At 41.0% G+C, this 21,587-nt stretch overlaps 1 protein-coding gene across 3 annotated transcripts in view; it reads right to left on the reverse strand.

Annotated features, from left to right (window-relative positions):
* The window catches only part of LOC121901987 (A disintegrin and metalloproteinase with thrombospondin motifs 2-like), a 113,631-nt gene that overhangs the window by 58,650 nt on the left and 33,394 nt on the right, over nt 1-21,587 (reverse strand). For all 3 annotated transcript variants that reach the window (XM_042419120.1, XM_042419119.1, XM_042419118.1), the window contains exon 3: nt 321-495. In XM_042419120.1, coding sequence (XP_042275054.1) covers nt 321-495 — 175 coding nt within the window. The remainder of the gene's footprint in view (nt 1-320; nt 496-21,587) is intronic.

Below are 21,587 nucleotides of genomic sequence, written 5' to 3' on the forward strand. Positions count from 1 at the left end.
TTTGCATACAATAGTTTGATATGATTATATAACCAGGTGTGTGTGAGGGGAAAAATGCTTTAAGATGCATGTCTGTAGTTTGAGGGAAAATGAGCATAGCATGTGCAGTTTTTCTGGATGTATTGCGGAGAACATTAATGATGACAAGAAGTCAAAAAAAAAAAGATACTTGTGTAGGTTTAAAATTTAGGGTGCATGATCAGGGGGCTTAAAGGCTTAAAATCAGTTTCCATGTGTGACTAGTTTAAGTTAAAATGGTTTAGATGGAGTGAAAGTGTGTATAAAAGTGGAAGATTGGACAGTGGGAGCTGCAGACTGACCTCTGTTGTGGTATTCTGCTGCTGTGCTGCTGATGGGCGCTTTCTTTACAGCTGCAGAGCGATAGACGATGTGCGTCCTTCCTCCTCCTCCTCCCTCTTCCTCCTCAATCACTCCATCGCCCCTCTCCACTGGCTCAATAAAAAACTCCTCTTTCTCCGTCCTGATCATACCAGCCTGTAACAGAGAGAGAAAGAAGAGAGTGTGGAAATTTAATTGGACAATATGAATACCAGTACATGAACTCTGTCACTGTGTTAATTTTCCGCCCGCCCCACCCCTTGTTTGCCTTTCACTCTCATCTCCATCCATCCTTGACCTCCTCTCTTGCCCTGACAGTTTAAAGAAAGAAATAGCCCTTTGCTTGCACGGTTTGGGGCATGCTGGGAGAAAAAAAAAAGAAGAGTAGTGATCCCTCCCGAGGGCCAGAGTGACACCTGGCATCTAAAATGGCCAACACAACAACGGGAGATGAAACTGTCCCACTCCCATCCTGGACTAACACATTCTGTCAGGTAATTCCCTACGTCCTCCTTACACACACACACACACACACACACTCACGCAAACACACATCAGCCGTGCACAAATGCAAACTCACAGAGTGAGAGTGAGATGGAGAGGAGTAAAGAAGCAAGCATACAGAACACACACGCCAAAAAAAAAAGAAAAAAAAAAAGAAGAAGAAGAAGTTGCGTGCACATACGCGGGGAAAATAGGCACTGGGAAAATTGCCCGTCACTCTCTCTTATTCCATCTGTCTGTTTAAGACAACTAGTAATTACCAAGGCAACGCACTGCTGTAGAGGAAAGCCATGGGGGAGAACACACAGAGAGGATGGAGAGGCTTTGGAGAGGAAGAGCGCCAAAGAAAGAGAGCGATAAATGAAGAAGAGAGAAAACATCAATACGATCAGCGCTTGTCTACTTCTTCCTTCACTCTGACAGGAGAAAGGAAGGGATGATGAGCGAGTTGAAGAGAGGAAAGCAAAGCGATACAGTATACATTACAGAAGATGTGTGCGATGGAGAGCTCTGTGCGGGCTGTGCTGCAGAGAGTTTTACTGAAAGACAGTTTAGTCAGAGATCCCACCCTGGAGCACAGTGACCTGCTACAAATGGTGTTAGCTTATTACATCTGTGAGAGTGTACATATCACATTTAAACTACAAACTGTGTTCATACAGATTTTATAGCCTGTCATGACATTATTTACTCAAGACATATTTCAGAAATTGAATATATATATATATATATATATATATATCTGAAGTGCAACACTCAAATTACTAAAATCAACAGAATTTTTATTTATATTTATTTTTTTGGGTTGTGTTTCTCCACAAAATCTTACATCTCATGACACTGTGAGCTGGATAGATTGTGTCATTTGCAAGATTAACACTTTGCACACTTTGCCTGAGACTCTTTTAATGTATAATACTGATTAATTATGTTATTTACTGTATTTAGCAATTCCGTTTCTCTATGTTGTAATTGTAATACTGCTGCCGCTGTCTACTGTTCAGCACATATTGTTTGTCTGTTTGTTCTGGAAGAGCCATTTCTCCTCTGTGGCTCATGTTTTCCTTTTTTCTATTTTTTTTTCTTGGTCAAGTGTTTTTTTGTTTAAAGTACGCCCTTAAAACAGTGAATTGAGTAGAATTTGAATCAGATTGTACTGTAAAGCCCTCTAAAACCAATTTGTATCATATTTTGGCCTCAAGAAAACTTGTACATGTAGAGAAAAAAAGCAAATTAAGAAAAACATTCACTGTGTCATGTGAATGTATACACAACAATGGAATACTGGAAATTACTTATTAGTAAAAGGCAAAATATAGGTGTATGGTCGATAATATTGGAATCACAAAATCAGAATGTGATAACTAAAATAAACTTTTTTGCTGTGTACGATTTTGTGTTTGCTTTCTGTTTTTTGCAGCACATTGCTTCTGCAGACAGTATACGTTCTTTAATTGGTGAACGGTTTCTCGATTAACTTGTATTTTGTGTATTTTTAACGTTTTTTTGTCCGCTCACATGTTGTCAAGATGATGAAGATCTTTTCCTCTACTTACATGTGTTTTGTCTACTTGCGTGTATTTGCTTGAGTTAAAGTGTGTTGCGCTCTCTTGGCCATTGTGCTACATGAATAGAATTGACTTGACTTGGGTTAAATATATGAAACCTGATAAAGACATGAAGTGCAGTTATGAAATAAGTCACTTTTTTATTTCATGGGCCATACTTTTATCCATGATGTATCTATCGGTATAGTAACTGGAGCCTGAAGATATCAGATATGAGAGCAGTGTTAATTTATGAAAGTACCATCTATAGACTCTAAAAATCAGTTCTAATGTGGATACAAGTATGCATACTACTTATTGAATCCTTTGAGCTGCAGAGGAAAGAACTTGCACGTTCCTTGAATACCTCAGAGAGGCTGATTTGAAAGGATATGGATATTAACACAGTGGTCCCTCAGAAAGAAAAAGCTGTTCTTTTTCTCTCCTTTTACTCTCCCATTCTCCTCTCTCTGTCTCTCTCTTTCTCCCTGTCAGCCTGAGGCTTTGGTCCCGGAGGGATGTCGACAAGCCACTGACCTGCCCTCTCTTTCTCTCCCCCTCCCACCCCCCTTTCTCCCTCTTTCTCTCTCCACCTCTCTCTCTTCTCATCCCTCCATTTCCCCGAGCCGTGGTGCGGCATTCCGATAGGAGCTGATGGATCTGCGATGGTGCATGCATTCCCACTCCAGAATACCAAGCAGTGAGGAGAGGAGAGCTGTGTCAAAGAAAAAAAAAATGACATGTGGGACTGGGAGACATGGTTGGATCGATCAGAGCTGCCATAGAGGGGGCGGAGGGTTAGAGAGAGGGGAAGGTGTGAGGGAGCTGAAGAACTGGACACGTCCTTTGAAAAGCTGAAGTGAATAAAGCATCAAAGCATCTGAGCACATTTCCATAGTGAGAAGCATTATCTTCATCTCCTCTAAAGCAGGAGCAGCCAAGTCCTGGTTGAGGGGATTATAGGAAGGCTTGTCCAAACACTGTGTCCAGAACAATTGATTCATCAGAGGTAGACCACCAGCCTTAATGTGCCAGCATAAGTCAGGTTATTCAAAGACAGGAGTGAAGCTCACATCTAGAGTAAGCTATAGATAAAGATCAACCATGACGGCACACTGTTGGTTAAACACTCCTCATTAGTATCACTGTATATCTGTGACTAGTTCTTCAGCAGACAAAGCAATCGATGTAGTGAGCGACCGGATTCTCCCAACATTGTTTGACACACTGTTTTCAAAACTGGTCCAAGCCGAAAGTCATTAATTAGGTGCATCAGCTTATTGTTCGGTCTATGAAATGTCAGATAATAGTTGAAAAATCCCCTCACAATTTTCCAGTGCCGAAGTTGAGGCCTTTTAATTTTAAACAACAATCTAAAACATAAATATGTTTATGAAGATATTGATTTTGTTATCATAGAGAATTAAGAAAACCGGCAAATATTCACAACTGAGAAGCTGGATTAGAGGGTTTTTTTGCATTTTTCCTCAAAAAATGACGTAAACAATTAATCACATGTACTGTATATATGTATTTATGTTTTGGAGGCACATCTAATGCACATTCTTGGGGCACATCTGTATCTATAATTGATTATCAAACATTTTTTTGTCAATTGAATAATCAGTTAATCAACTAATCCTTATAGCGACAACTGAATTAGTCACTCATGCCATTGTCACCATTAATCAAATGTAAATAATATTATCATCACACCTTTTTTACCACTGCGCTGACATCTTGAGACGGAGGTGTACATCTTCGCTCAGAGTAAAGCAGAACATGATTGAATCTAATGTTTTTGTTCATCTGCTGCCATGAATGTTGCCATTTCTTCAGTAATTGCCAGAAGCTTTATTATTCAGCATTATTGTGACTGCTCTTGCCTGTTGAGGGATCGCTGTAGCATCAGCTGTGCTGCTAGTTGCTGTTCTCTTATTACAGTAAATTCATTGTGCTCCTCTGGGTGATAAGCCTGAAGACGTTTTATTAGGTTTGACGTGTTCAAGTTTAGCTTATTAGCCCTCCTACCCCTCAAGAGACACAGTTGCTTTCTGCATTTATATCATCGTCGTCATTGATTATAAGGAATTCTTACAACACAGACTAGAAAGATCACTGCACATCTGCAGGTCACTGTTTCCAAGTTGTTGTCTCTGCACCACAACATCTGATCAATTAGATATAGTCAAGGAAATATACAATAAATAACATGAAGAGCGTTTTACTTCATATGGCCAGTGTTTCTGTATTAAATGTTAATGATGTCAAAATAATCTACAGACTTTGCTGTGGACAGTTTTCACTCTTTTTTGATCATGATGATTTTTGATCTTCCAGAAAAACAGTTCCAATGAAAGTTATATCTAATTAAATGGAAACATTCCTGTTGAGGTTTCCAAATGTCATGATTCAGTGCCTTAAGCACCACAAACGAACTTCAATTCTTCAATTCGAACTGACCCTTTCAGGCTTTTTTTCAGCTTATTAGATGCTTTCTGAACATGCACACTGTTATGGACAATTGTTGAATTTGTGTTGAATTTGCAACAGTTAATTACCATAATGATCTAATTAGTTGTAACCTGTGCTTAGCAAAAGGTAACAGTCAACCAACAATTGCTTTAATAATTCATAAACAGACCAGCAGAATGCAGTTAACATGTATTTTAAATATGGCTGACTTTGTGTCACTACCTTTTTTGATACTGAGGAGAGCCAGGAGTTAAAACACATACATGTGAATTAAAGGTTGTCAAAAATGTGACTTTCTTTTGACTGTGCTTTACATAGACAAGGCTCTAAAGATGTCTCACTGGTGGGCTGTCAAATCTATTTCAGGTCATATTTCCATCAATTTAAACACTTCCTTATAAATCATAAAGCTCCTTCAAACAGGGATAATGATGCGAATGACATCTGAGTAATTTATCATCAGGATTAAAGAAGAGAAAACATTCGCACCTGCAACCCATTACTACATAGTCACATCTGGCTCATGCTCACAACTCAACATATATATATAGTGGGTTATTATTACTCTCATGGTCACTGAGATGGTGACATTAACCACAACCTTCCCTTGCAGACCTGAAGCTCATCTGCAGGCTCCAAATCTGGAGCTTACACACGAGTGTCCCGTTACAACAGGAGCATCCTCTGTGTTTGAAGACACACTGAGCTCTATTTGAAGATCTGAAAGGAGTAACTCGAGTCCTGTGTAAGTGTCCTGAGGGGCACGTGAGACAGAAGAGTAGCAGAAAAGCAGTGTTGGAGTAGAAGAGCGGATGTTGTGGTGAGGATCAAAGTCACACCCGGTTGGGGCCCTTCAGCTCAGTCCAGCTCAGGCAGCGTGTGTTTGTGTGCGTATGTTTGATCTGGTGTCACTATGTGTGTATGAGTGTGTTTGATCTGATTCATAACCCTGCTACTGCTGGCTAACTTTACACACAGTTGCACACATGCATCCACGGGCAGGCAGACACTCGCACAAACACAAACACACATCCACGCACAAATATAGCTTTGATAGTGACTCACTCATACTGTGTAACCCTCCAATTCATTCAACCTTTGAGTCATAAAGAGAATCAGCCTTGTACAATAGTAAGGCTGATTTGAAAAATTAGACACACTTCAGAGCCTGAGATTAAGAGGACACATCACCATAAATATTAATAGTGTTTTATTTAATCGCATCAGCGGCAAATTATACCTTTATGCTCCCCGCAAATCTCCGAGAAAGCCGTCTTTTGTGTTTGGATTACGAGTGACGGTGGCTCCAGCGAAAATGTAGATTTATGTGAAATTTATGAAGGCGGCATGAAGCAAAAGCTATTTAAAACATTCTGGGATGCTAAATATATAAGACATTTATGACCCTTGGCAAACCTCTCTACAGCTTTACTGTCGGAGACAAAAAAGGTAGAGAGCAGAAGGAGAAGGAAGTGAGAGAACTGCAATTAAGGTTAAGTATTGAGACAGATTCATTAAGCGAAATAAATAATTTGCTTAATGTCCTGAAGAGCGAGGCGGTTGCCCAATTATGGTAATCATGGATATGCTGGGAGGATGTGGAGAATAAATCCGATGCAGCAAACAGAATTTATCAGGTGTAAACACATGAAGGGGGGGGGGGGGCCTCGCCATACTTACTGTAAAGCTTCTCATACAGAGACGTCATGCCCGTTGAACCTGATATTCAAATATTTTAGACTGGATGACTTTAAAAATTGTTCAATTCTATTTTCACAATAAGTGTTTTTAATCAGTTAAGTTTAATTAAGTTGCTTTTTTCTGCATGTTTTATTGGTGTTTAACTCTGACTGCCACACACAGTCTGTTTAGGAAGCGCTACCAGAGCTAGTGGAGCCGCTCAGCTGTGTGGTTGTGGAAGACGTGTAGGATCGTTTTTAACCACAGTGTAAAGTGTGAATGTCATGAATATATGAATCTCAGCTTACACCATAAACAGTATGACTTGAATGAATTTGTAAATGACTTAAAGCCTCAGAATTTCTCTATTCAAAGTGACTTTACCAGCAGTGGTTTAAACTATAACCCAAAAGCCTCCTGAAATTTGGCTTGAAATAGTCAAAATGCATATATGATATCAAATTTGAGTGTCTCATTAAGCAGCCACAAAAATCTGAATGAAAATAAATGTTCATAACTATTGGAAAACCCAGCTCATTTTGCTGTTTAGATCATTTCTCAAGACTAGACAAGACTCTCAAGACTTTTCGCTAACATTTTTTGTTCAATATTGCAACTGAATGCAATATAGTTATATAATAACTGTCATTCAGTTATATTTGTAGATAATTACTGATAGGGGGGCAGTTTGATCATAAACATACAAGCCAAAGCTTGTAGCATAATAACAAAGCATAATTACTGGTAACAACTTGGTTTGGTGTAAACATTAACATTATGCATTGTGAAACTGTGCCCCCTTAAAAAAACTGACTGCATGTGACGCCCCTGTTTTCATCCCTTTTTATACTCTATCCTCTGTCAGTTGCACAAACACACACACACACACACGTATGCACGCCCCCACACGCTGTCAGGTCGAGTGTGTGTGTGTATTTGTCGGGGGGTGGAATCCAGATGCCAGTGTGATTTAAGCCATGGAGGACTTAGCGATGTAGCCCTGTCCCTGTCACCCTGCTCAGCTCATTACATAGAGTGGTCTCTAAAAATGGTCACTCCAAAAAAAAAAAAAAAAAGCAACAACTCACACAGATGCATGCTTGTATTGTAAGCACAACACACCTACACAACCGCACACATATACATATGCATGGCAACCCCGTTCTAGTCACTCCCCCCATTTCTTTCTCTCTCTGCTTTCTCCAACTCATTTGCAAATTGCTCATCTTTGACCTACATTTTCACAGTATGTCAGCCAAACTTCTGTGCACTGTCTCACACACACACACACACACACACACACACACACACACACAGGAAGGGAGAGAAAGTCTGGGTCATTTCAGGTTTAAACTCTCCGGTCAGGCCCACACACACCAACTGCCTGTGACCCCTAAAAGATGAAAAGGGGAATTGTAAAAATCTAGCAGTGAAAGGAAGAGGGTGAGACATGAATAAACAGGAAAGCCCCTCTGTGTGAGTCCCCCCACAATGCCACTCGAAGGCTTCACTTATCAGCAACATCTTCCTGCTTATGAGTGCACTTTGGTTTTGGGCTTTTCTCTGTTTCCGCCCTCATATTCCTATTTTCACAACTCCTCTATCTCCTATAACATCTACTTCTTTCTCTGTTCCTTTTCTCCATGGCTTTCTGCTTTCCACTTTTTCTTTTCCATCGTCGTCTCTCTTTTCATTTGTCTTTCTTTTTTTTTTTCTCACAATTCCATTACCATCCCGTCCTCCCTTACTCCGTCTCTTTCCGTTTCTCGTAATACTAAGTGGTAGAAGCACTCTAAATGTGGGAGTGAAGATGGTGTGCAGGCCCAGGTGTTGGAAAAAGACGACAGACAAAAGACAACAGAGCACAGGCCATGTTATTCAAACAGACTCTGAATGGCACAGACTTAAGAATAGCAGTCGTACGCCAAACCTGGTTAGCCTGACCGCATGATCTGTGGAAATTTTGGTTCAGGGCAAGAGCGTTGACACAGACAGAAACACAGTCGCTGACAGCCTGGCAGATCGACTGAGAGACAGAGCGCCAGCCAGACAGACAGTTTGCAAGGAAGGCTGCCTCAGTATCCCATTCTCGCTTTTTTTTCTCTCTCTCTCTCTCTCTCTCTCTCTCCCTCTCCCTATTCCTGTTGTTATTCATCAGGACAGAAGCTCCCTCCCTCTGTTTTCTGTCCAAACAGAGATTATGAATCAGCAGTACAAGGAGGGGACAAGGAGAGGAACCAGGGACAGAATGAGCAGAGGAGTCCGAGGGAAAGAAATGTGTGATAACCAGCTGCCAAGAGGTGATGGGTAAAGGAAGTGCTAAGTAAAAATGACACAATTTGAAAGTGATGCATGAGAATTAACAAGGGAAGAAAAAAAAAAAAGAGGAAAAAGTAGTGGAAACAAGACTGCTTTGGGGAAACAGCTGAAAGGCATTCTGGGGCAATGGACAGGGATAAAAGGGGAAATAGAGGAGAAAATCTACAAATTAGAGCTTTAGCTTCATTCACTCCATGATCAACTCAGCACTGGTATTCATAAAGGTCCTCCTCCACCTCAACTTTCCTCCTCCTCCTCTCCTGTTATTCCTCTCTCTCTCTCCTCTCTGTCTCATCCTTTCATTCTTTTTATCTCAGCAGTCTGACAGCTTCCCCAGACAGCCAAATGTTCTTGGCTTAACCAGGATGGAGGAGTCAGGACAAGTGTGGGGAATGTTTACAAGCTCCAATCATCATAAGCATTCACACTTTGTCTCTACTGTTGTCTTTTCACAGTGTGGCTTAGGTATTAGGAGAGCGCCTGTACTTTCTAAAGAGGGTGACAGGTTTACTGCAGAGCGCAAAGAGGCTATAAAACATAAAGCTGATACATAGTTGGATCAAACTCACTCCAGCCCCACAAGAAGGTGCATACCAGTCATGAGCTGGTGTGTGGAGAGATGTTGTGCTACATTTGCAGCAATGCCAAAATGCCATTAAGGAAAGACCCTGGGGCAGTGCACCGAAGGCGATCTCTGAGGAGATGCATGCCTATAGGGCTTAGTGTTTGTTTAAGCCTTGGAAATGACTAATTTTGCCTTGTGTACATTTGTGAATATATACATATAATACATATATAAAACTACTCAAACAAATGCAGGAGCCTGGAGTTATACATTATAACAGACACATATTTACAGAATACTGAGGTTTGATTCCTATTTCCTAGCAGTAAACAATATGGAAATGGTTGGTTCCACATTGTACAATAGTATCCAAGAAACTTTCTTTGACAAAATACTAAACGAGTTTCATTGTAAACACGCATAGTTGTTGAAATATGTCACTACAAAACAAAATCAACTTCATGGTGGCCCTAGAATAAAAACCAGGGGATCAGCAAAGTCAGTAGGATTCATCCTCTGCTGATCATTAATGTTTAGACGTCCAATTTGTTATTTCAGTAGTCCAAAGTGGTGGACCGACCAGCCGAAATTCACATTCAAAGGTGATGTATATCCAATATGCATTTCACAATATCCTGTGCTGACCTACATAAAAAGAAGCACCGAAATCTTAACGAATCCACTTTGTGACCAACTTTATCCAAATAATTTGGTTGCTGACTCAGCATGTCGTGTACACGTGCTTTACTGTGAAGCAGCTGCTGGTATTTAGTGTAGTGTACACAAAAGTGCTTATTTACCCTCAAGTGATAACTTATTGCTAAATAAATATTTGTACTTGGGAATATCAGATTTCAGCAGTTTGACAATAACAGTCTCAATTCCGAATCAACACAATTCGGAAAAAGCTAGTACGTGGACCTTTTGTCAAAATTGTCAGTTTGTGAATGACAAAACTGACACACATTTCAATCGACTGGAGGTTAATCTTTACAGATCTTTAACCTTTGTCGCTGTGCTCAACACACACACACACACATATATAGTACCATCCAAGCACCCATCAATCCCTCTTACTGGCCCAGCCCAGCCATCGATCAGTGTGTGTGTGTGTGTGTGTATTTTGGAGTATGTGCATTTGTGTGTGTGGTCTTCCGGATTGATAAATGACCCCGATTAGTGGCGACTGACCGCTCTATGATTGCAATCTAAGTGCAGCGGAGCAGCTGTTCTCAGAGCAGCGTTGTCTAAAGCAGTCTGTGATTAATACAACAGCACTCTAATGAATTATAAGCCAACCACAGGCCCGAGATCTGCCGGACAGTAGTAATTACAACGCTGAGTTTGGAGGGCGTCTTGTGAAAAACATGACATTCTGTGTCTTTTTACAAGCGTTCCAAAATGAAGAATCAGGTGTCACTTATGTTTAAACAACAAAATGGAACAACAAGAAAAGTCTGGCAATTTCATATCTCTCCATATTTGGTCCATTACAGTTGTTTGGAGAAGGTGTCAGTTTAGATTGCTGGAATGTGGATAAATGAGGTTTGTCTGTATGTACCAGTGTTTGCGCTGAAACACAATAAACCTGCTTTTTCTTCTCAGTTACAAGAAATCCCTCCATCTCTCTCACTTGTTGTCGCTCCTCCTCTGTCTCACTCTTCCTTCCACCCACCTGACCCTCAGTCTTATCGACCCCTCCCTGATACTGACAGTCACACACACACACACACACACACACACTAGCACACACACGCGCAGATCCACACCCATCCTCATCCTTATCTCTACTCTATCTCTATATCTCCCCATCTATTGGGTATACCTGTAACCTAGCAACAGAGCCGAGTGAAGACCCTCCCCTACCTGCTCACTGCGCTGACTGCTGGACCCGAGAGCCAATCGGTTTGTCTCGGGGCAGCAACAGGAGCCAATCAAATGTTTGCTATGGCTGGGAGTTGCCCCCCACTCTCCACCTTTTTGACCCCACATGTGGGCAAAGAAACGAGCATGCGCACGCACACACGAGGCATGTGCACGTTGCCTCTCACAGACACTAACACACACACACACACTAGCACAAATCTCTTGAGGCCACCAGGAGAGATCAAAGGATTGGGCTGACTTGCCTGTTGATTTCATAACAACCGATCCTTCATTAGCAGAGAGGAATGTTACCTGTGGAAACCATATACACACACGTATGACTGTATATGTGTGAGTATAACTTTTGACAAAAAAACCCAAGCTTCTACAATGAAGCATATAAAACCGCTGCATGGGTGAAATATATTTCATATCGCAACAGTCTTTCTCTGTAAGCACAGTTAACTCAGTACTGTCAGGCAATATTTATATTCTGTTGGAGATCCAGCGACATCTTGGTCTAATCAGATATGTCCTCTGTGTTACTCTGTCTCTTTGACCACTGCTGACTGACTACTTCTCGATTTATTTCTCTCCGCATGTGGTGATGAATGAAATGTGTGATGGTAAAAGTGTGTGACTAGTGGCTTCCTGCTGTACTATTGTGGTACAAAATCAACATGTGTCCATCTATAGACATTGCTGTTGCTATGGAGCCTTGATGACATCTGGACCTGTTGTGTTAAAAAGCCTCTATGTCTCCATACAACTCTTTTTTCTCTTATCTGATGCTCCGTCTTGGTTGTGCAGACATGCAGTACTGTCTTCTTTATTGTGCAGATGATACTTTAGATACAGATTACCTACTGCCAAAACCAGGAGTCCTAGACAATGTTTTCGACAGTCAGAGCTGTATATTTTGAACTTCCTACAAATTAGAAATCATTATTTTTGATTTTTTTTTTAGTCTTATGAGGCTAAGATCCAGATAGTCCTTTTCAGGTTGGGCAGAAATTTTGTCGTCTCTACATATGCAATGGTTTAAATATAGGATTGATTGTTAAGTTTTACTTATAACTTAAACCACAGTGTTTTACATACATTTCTGACCAAATGGTTTCCTGTGAGCCTGATCGCATTCTCAGATTCTCAGAGAGGACTCTTCTGGCCAAAATCTAGACTTAAGCCAAATGTGACCTGCTGTAAGAGCTCAGACTGTGGATCGTCCTGCCTGACAGTCTGAGGCTCACTTGCTATGTCTCAAAACTTACTTTTATAAATATGTTTTTATGTAATTCCTTCAGCAGTACTCATTTTAAAAACGTTATTCTTCCATTGTTTCAATTCAACTGTTGCATTTTAAGCTGCCATTTGTTGCTTTGTCTAGTGTCATTCTCTGTTGTAAAGTTTGTATAGCATCATCCACAGATGCCTGCTGCACACATCTGTGTGGCATAGCACATTCTTTTCCTCTTTCATCTCTCTCTCTATTTTTTTTTCTTTAAACTCCCTCCTTGCCCTACACTTCTTTAGTTTTTTTTTTTTTTACATTTCCACTGGAATCTGTCAAAACGCAACCACCACCATGGACGTGGATAGGAGGAAAGGCAGCGTGTGAGGGAGAGGATCCCTTGCCTTCCTTTGAATTGTAAAAGCTCCCTCTCTTGCTCTGTCGATGGCTCCAGTTGCATCGCTTCTGAGGGGAGCGATCAAAGTGGGAAAATTGCGAGAATTAATCAGACTCTTGTTGGATAGCTGAGAGAGGGGAAGGAGGGACAGAGGGAGAAGAGACAGGGGAAAGGGATAGTCATCTCGGCACACGCAAATTTACACATCTGTTACTACAAACGCTCCCTTTCACGTGCGCCCTGACATCATATGCACATATGGAAATACAATCAAGTTCCTTGTGAATGAAAATAATCAGTATTTAAGTGTAATCAGAGGAGCAAACTTTCCAGGAACTGTTATTATAGGCGTGTCATAAGTGAGGGAGGCTGAGATCTTTTATCTTTTTATAAAATACTTTCAGGTTTACAAAAGAAAAAGACAACCGAGGCCTCCAACTGGTATTCCAAGAATTCAAGGTATGAAATCTGTTGTAGGTTTGTGCACAATGTGTGTGTGTGTATTTAAGCGCAACTCCTCAATGATATAGTTGCGTCTTGCATGCAGACTTGAAAATATAAACATTTCTTTTGCAGATGTACCAACTTGGCTTGTAGTGTGCAATGTAGGATCCTTTAAAATGCAGAGATCACATGGTACAGTGGTACAGTAACAGCACCATAAGCAGGACAGCAGGTGTTTGTGTGAAATTTAGTCTGTAAATATATTTTTGATGGGGGCTTCATAATTCTGCTGTAGTTGTAGTCCTGCTGCAGAGAAGCGACTGTAATATTCCTGTGATCCAGTATCCAACTGATAATAATCCTGTGGCAGGAATGTAAATGTTTATATAATATTTCATTTATAGACCAACCTTATAGAGCCTTATGGTAATATTCCTATAGTACTGTCAACATTGTGTATTTGATGTACTCAGTTATACTGCAACATTACCTCTCAGGTTATTTCACCACATAATCTTTCCTACGTGTATCACCTCAGCTTAGTGGAAACTTATTTTCATCTCTGTGGGGAGGAAAATTATTTCACTTTCTGGCTGAAGTTTGGACTGACACATAGATAGCAGCAGGCTGGAAAGAATTACATTTAAGGAGATGGAAAGTTAAAAGGAATTGTTGTTGATTCATTCATCAGTTTTTATGACTAATAACTGCAGAAGCTAAAGCCTACTGGCCTACATAATGGCAAATGTAGGATCTTAACACCAGCGTGTCATAATTTCTTTTGCAAAAGTATGACAAGTCTCTCCATAAAAGTGCAAGTACAAGAGCGCGCCAACTATGTACAGTATACTTGACTGGTTGCAGATGGCTGGTGCATGAAGAATAAAAAAACAATGGGAACTGAGGCCAGAAAGACCACACAGCCTCTTTGTTCTCCACCTAACTCTGCTCCTCTCTCCCTTTCATTCTTACTGTAGAGCTACTGACATGTATGAGTGCTCATAGACAGAATCTATGCTTACACGAGTGAAAGAGAATGCAACATTATCTTATTTGGGAAAAGGTGTTTTGGATACTGTTACTATCTGGCATGTGTATGGAGGACAGTGTGTGTATTTCAATCAGCCTTTGTTATCTGTGTGTGAAGGGAGAGACCTGGTCAGTTGTGGTTAACTATGAAGCAAGACTAAGACAGAAGTAGTAGTACCTGTGAATACCTGTGAATACCACACTGTAGCTTAAACAGCCCCAACATCATGCTGCAATTTCATTTAAATTTATCTGCACACATCCGATGCAAAACCTTACAGCAGTTCTTGCTCTACAGTGTAGCAAGAAATGTAAGCGCTTCTTCCTTGAGTATTCACTATGGACATAACAAAGGTGTGAAAAACTGCACATGTAGAACCGTTTTAAAAATAAGAATGATACACAGAACATATGACGAACACCTAAATGGCCACAATTTCGCACGCACTTGTACAGTATAATAAATAGTGAAACTTGAGCTACTGTATTCTGTTTCCCCAAAGTTATATTTTAATTCTGGAAGTGCTTTTAGGGCTGATCAGAAACAGATTTTTTTCTCATCTGTTCAAACCCCAAAAAACACGAATAAATGCAAATGAATTACGGTGATATCTTGTGGCCTATCAGATGTCACGCTTGTTTACCGGATGCGTTTAAACCCGCAGAATCTGCAGTTTCAACAAGGTGAACTGGTTCTCACTCAGAGTAAAAAAAAAAAAAAAAATGTTTTGAAGTTCCAAGCAGCAGGAGGCCATTATAAAGTAACAGTGTGAACTTCACAAAACAATTTTTACTCAGCGAACTAGTTTAAAACTCGTTTAGAACTGTTTGGAATTGCCAATCAAATGTGAAAAGAAAGTGTAAATCTACACCCTCTAGTTACTGGGTTCCTCCACAGAAAAACAAATATTTTAGTGACCAGCTTTTCTGGATATGTACTGCAGTGAACAATTACTATAAAAAAAATAATGAACAGTTTTGACCATTTTGTGCAAAATCCAAATCACTTACAGTTGACACAAGTCAAATCAGTATACCCTGACATATCATGAAATCCCATTTGGAGATTTTAAGCCATTTCCATCCGAGATGCGAGCACTACCACCACAGGGCGACACTGTGATGTTCCAGGCCTGTAGGAACTCAGTGGGCAGCGAGGTCTGCAAGGTCTGTCTGGTGGGCAGAACAGAGAGAGGAAGACAGGAGACGGGGGGAAGAGGCAGAATGTGTGTGGGAGAGAAAAAACACTAAACAGAAGGTGAGGCGAGACAACTGAGTGGGGGGCCATGAGACTGAGATGTACTCAGAAGGAGTGTGTGTGTGTGTGTGTGTACAGTACATGAGGCTTCTTGCATAAGCGCAGGTGTCAGCAGGTGCATGCAAGCACTAATACGAAGTGGTGCATTGGCATCTGTGTGTGTGTGTATATGTCTGTGTGTTTGTGCGCCTAAGGACAATGCTGCTCCCTCATTACCCAACTGTTTCCTCCAGTCCAGCACTAATGAGGAGCCTCACCGTCACCGTGGTAATCAAGGTCAAGCCTAGGCCAACACACAGAAACAGATGCACGCAGTCGGACACACAGAACCACATTGTGTGTGTGCACAGCTGGAATTAGCAATTCACGATCAGTATAGCCTCACAAAAGCAAGAAGCTGATGGGTGGAGTCCTATAGGATCCCACATGGTCTAAACTGTTTCATAGGAGGGATGTGGGTGTGATGTTATGTCCCTCCTGTCTCCTCCTCCTCCTCTTTTTCTGAGATGAAGAAAGAGACAGACAGAACATGAGGGAGAGCTGCAGATGCATGCACGAAGACAGGTAGAACCAGGTAGAAAAAGACATAAAGAAGCATAAGGATGAGAGGGGAAAAGAAGGGGAGGGAGAGGAAGGCTGGGTGTGATATACAGGGGAACCAGGATGGGAGGAGGGAGGCGATGAGAAAGAGAGGGAGGAGTAATTAAATGAAAAGAGCAAGACTTAGCTCTTTAGTCTCATCCCTCAAGGCCAGCCTGACACTGCTACAGCTAGCTAATGTCATAGCAACAGGGAGAAGGAAAGTCTAATGGGTGCGGCACAGAGAAGAGGAGTAAGAGCAGGTAGAAAGAGGAGGTAAGAGTGGAAGAAACTGAGTGAGGAAGGATGGAACGAAAGAGGGGAATAAAGGAGGGAAAAGAGGCAGAGAGGGAAGGAAGAAGGGAGGAAACTGAGAGAGAGATCAACACTGCAGAGTCAAGGACAGAGACATCAGGCTAGGAGTGATGGGAATGATATAAACATGGAGGAAAGGGAATGAAACAGGAGGAGGGGGAGCTGGGGGGGGGGGGGGGGGGGGGGGGGGGCACAGTGAGCGAGTGGGCTGGCAAAGAGCCAGAGGAATAAAGGCCATACTGTCCCCTTCTCCCTCTCATTTTCACTTCCTATCTCTCCTTTCTTCTGTTGTGCAGTCGTACCTGTGTTTACCATTGTCTCCATATCTAATCACCCCCTCTGAATAATTCACTAGAGTATCAATAATTCAGCTTTAATTAGCTAAGACACACCAGACAGACTTGGCCCTCACTTCAGCATAGACGGGGCAATTGTCAAACAGAACCAAAAAACACACACAGTGGGAACAGTTTAGCTTTGGGCGGCCTAAAAAGGGAGTGGCAATATGAGCGAGAGATGGCATTAAAAGTCATTGTAGTATAAAACTTGACAATACTGTCTGAAAGTTACCATGTTAGCATGATATAAAATATTTGGACAGCAGGTAATTTGGGAGGTTTTTCCCTGAAAAATGACCACTGCTTGGCAACATCTATACTTACACACAAAGCTGCATCAATCTTTGGTCACTAGGAGGGTCACTAGGAGGTAGAAAAACACAAAATTAAGCTGCCAGATACACAACCCTAACATTTTATTGCCTTATAATATGCTATATACTAACAATTGTGAGGACCGTCATGACCATAATCATGTCCAGACATGTCCTAAGTCGAGACAACCTGCAGTGCGTAAGAACCTGAGGCACCTTGGTAGCTGAATGGTTGCTGCACATGCCACATAACTGCACCGTCCCTGGCTGGATTCCAGCCAGTGACCTTTATTGCATGTCGTACCCATCTCTCTCCCCTTGTTCCCCCTGCCACTTCACTATCCTCTATCCAATGAAAAAAAAGGCAAAAATGCCCCCCCAAAATCTTTTAAAAACTTAATTAAACTCAAAATGTAATTATATTGGATTTTTTTTTATATTAAATTCCATAAAACCACTTTTAAAACTATAATAAAATAACCTAATCTCAAATGTCACTTACTAGCTTTTTCCAGAGCTTTCAACAAATCATACAGCCCTCTTCATTATGGTCATATATGTGGGTGGGTGTTGGTGGGACGGGGGTCATATCACTTTTATCAAATGACCAAATTTACATATTTAAGTCACCTGATGACACCCGAGCAAGTTACATAACATTCATTGGTCAAAAGCTAGAAAGTGAATCTCAAGTTTAGAATATTTTATCACTGATATGTGTTTGCAAGGTGATGAATTATTCCTCATGCTCAAGCTCATGTTGTCTTTAAGTCTGTTTCTTAAAGCTTTATGGCTTTATGTCATTTTTTATGGAGAAATCAATCCACATGAACCTCACATTACTGTTCTCATTCACACAGTGACAGAAATCAGCAGTAATTTCAATAATTAATGACAAACTGCACTTCTAACTACATCTCTGGAGGTGTGGCTTTGTGCAGCTTTAGAGTAGCAGTTGTGACCATTTGTCACCACTCAGGAACGCCAAAACTCCCAATGGTGCCTCATCCAACAGAATTTATGACAATTGTTTGGCAGGAACACTTCTGGGAAACACACTCCTGGACATGGATGAAAGCATCAAGAAAAGGTGTCACAAACAAAATCACTTTCAAGTTGTTTGGGCTTCTTTACATTTAAGAGTCTTATGGTCATTCACACCCAGCAAAGTAAAAAAAAGGGTCAGTTTCATTTCTCTCTCTCTCTCTCAGTCCCCTCCACTGCTCCATCTTCTCCATGTTCTCCAAGTCTTTTTCATTTCAGTGTGAATCGTTGGCAGGTTAAGCGCAGAACTGGGACTCTTAAAGGGGCCTACTTTATCTGTCAACTCCCTTGATATTTTCCAGAGACTCCGACACACACACACACAAACTAACGCACACGCATGACTCATATAAAGATATCCCCACAACGGCATCTATGTGGTAGAGATGGATTAGTAACTAGGACCAAAGCCACTATAAAAGCGTTACCAAAAGCTTATGACTCAGGTCTGTGTATGTCTGTGAAGATTTGGTGTTTGTACAGTGTGTGTGTGTGTGTGTGTGTGTGTATCTTCCAGCCCGAATAGAGCGTACACCAATAAGATCTGCCTCTGGATCGATTGGGCTCAGACTGTGCCTCAGTTGACAGGCCGGGCCTGTTGTTCTCTTGATTGATCCAACCTCTGTGTTATGTGGGTGTATGTATGTGTGTATGTGTGTGCCTATACAAGACAGAAAAGAAAGGTTTATAAAATGATTAAGATACTTGGGCTTTTGGTGTGTTTTTGTTTCCATGCTGTGTAACCGTCCTCTGTTTAAATACCTTTAATAAATCCTGATTTGTGCGTCCCTGAGCACACACTGTCTGTCAAAATCTGCACTGAAAGTTCAGGAGGTCAGACAACCTGGAAACTCAATTTCTTTGAGTCTTTGCTAACTTGCTTCATGAGCTCCAAATACCACCTCAAAACTAAGAACTACGTCTGAGTATTATTTTTGAATTTTTTGATATAAAATCAATACAATACATGCATTTCAGTACCAAATCTGTAGTAACACTTTTTTTGAGCCAACCCTTTTTCCATTTTACAAAATAAGCCAAACTTCTCAGATGTTAAAGGACGTCCAAAGACAAGCAGCTGTGAAGGAAATCTGCCTGTAAAAATGCAGTCTAATTTTGGCAAACATGTATGATTAATACAGACCTAAGGACACATTTTGGTCAGTGCCAAAACAAGTAGTGAATTGATACCCAGCACTACAACCAGGGCTGTAGCCAGGATTTTAGAAGGGTTAGGTCAGAACTGACAAAGAAATTTTTAATTAGCCACCAACCAAAACTGACCATTTTAAGTATTTAAAGAAAAACTCAAAATATTATATTTGTTGAATAAATTTTTCTGTAGACTTAATTCCCCTAGTTTGACAAACCAATCTTACTCACACTCTTACATTATGGTGTAGAATAGTAAATTCCTTTAATTAATTACTTTTTTTATCCAACAAAGATTCAGATTTAGTCTAAAAATCAAAATCAAACTCAACATGTGTAATATGTGTGTGATCTTAGAATATTAACTCTCCTTAAAGGGGACCTATTATGCTTTTTCTTATTTTCAAGTCATATATATAATGTTACAATGTCGAATGTTCATATTAACTGTGGTCAAAGAGTCAAATAATGAGGTAGACGTATCTAGAAGTAATCTCTGTGAGCAAAAAGCACCGGCTTCAGACTGCTCTGAATGCTTGGTTTCCAACGTTTTTTTCTAGTTTCAGCCTGAGCCGACATCAACTCATGACGGAATTCTTTATATGGTCATCTACTCCACGCACAGCGCACAAATTCACTGCTCCACTCCGCTAGCATTATGGTGTTTTTCCATTGTTATGGGGTTAGTCACGCCAAGCCATGACTCAAGTCGAGCTGGCATGCTCTGAGTGTTTTTCCTGTTTTTCCAGTAGCTATGGCCAACATATTGATTTCTGGAAAACAGATTTTGCCTTTCAAGTTCTAGCAATGTATTATTCTTCATCATTTGAACATGTATGAACATCATGCAAGCTTCTCTGTGGTTAAAACCATTTCAACGAGAAGTATTTTAATCTGCGCTACACACCCAGGAGAGGTCTGAAAGGGGAAAGGAGCAAAAAAAGGGAAATAAAGTTGGGAGAAACAAAAGAGGAAAAGAGGATAAAGCAGAGATGCAGAAGCAGCAGGTTAGCACTAATGGTCAATGACATGTTAGTGCTGTGGCTAGGCTTAGCGCAGGCACCTGAACTGCTGAAATATTTACAAGGCTCACAGAATGAGAGACTCATTCACTTCCTCAATCAGCTGGAGCAGAGAGGGAGAGAGAGAGCTGTGCCACTTTCCTACCTCTTCACTGCACTGAGGTACAGCACATACAGTTCAAATGGACAGCACCGCATGAATAATGTGCATGTGTTTTGTTTTACTTATTCATTTTTGCCCCGGCATGTTGGACTTTTGCTTCAGTTTGTTTACAGGTGAAGGTTTAAAGATGAGGAAGTGCAGCGACAAATTTATTTGTTCGCGTCTAATCTAACTGCATTTTTTACTCTAGCAGGCCTCTGTTCTCATACGTGCACATTTAAGAGCCTTATTTAAAGTTTTGTGCTAATTCTTTTCGTGCTAGGTGTCTGGTCTTCACTCTTTCACAACTCTTACTTTGCATTTTTCTCTTCTACACTTATTCTTTTACTATCTCTCTTTAAAATTAAATCAGTTCTACTCATCTATGTATGATGGGCGTTATGGGAGACAGAGGATCACCTTCGATTTCAACACTTTCCTGCAAGCCCGCCCCTGTCATGCTTAGCATCTGAGATCTGGTTTACCGTGTGTGTGTATGTGTGTGTGTGTGTGTGTGTGTGTGTGTGTGTGGTGCACGCCTGTGTGTCCCTGTGCATGTGTGTGAGCCTGTGTGGGTGTGTGAAAGTGAACCATCCAAACTCCTCTGTGTGTTTTTCAAGCACTTGTCAGCTTCAAAGAAGGGGGTCAAACCAACAGGCACCTGACACAAGCTAACTTCACTTACCGCTTCCATGACGACAGAAAACAAATAGAAAATGAAAACATACTGCATTTTCATAATGACAGCTCTGTCTCTCTTTCTCTCTCTCTCTCTCTGGTCTGGACAGATGACTGAAACGCAGGATGTGGGAAGGGAGAGAAATCTGTCACTTGTGTTCATCCTTCCCTGTGAAATTTTCTCTCTCTTTCTGTAATAGTGTTTTTGTTTTCACCTTCAGCTGCAAATGACTGAACTTCTTCACCTCCTCGTTTCCCTCTCCTGCTCCCTGGGAGCTCGAGGTGGACGTGCCTGGAAGCAAAGTTCCTCCTAAGCAAGCCTGACAGTTCCAGCTTAATATTTAACCAC

This window comes from Thunnus maccoyii, chromosome 8 (assembly GCF_910596095.1).
Source record: "Thunnus maccoyii chromosome 8, fThuMac1.1, whole genome shotgun sequence".
NCBI classification, from domain to species: domain Eukaryota; kingdom Metazoa; phylum Chordata; class Actinopteri; order Scombriformes; family Scombridae; genus Thunnus; species Thunnus maccoyii.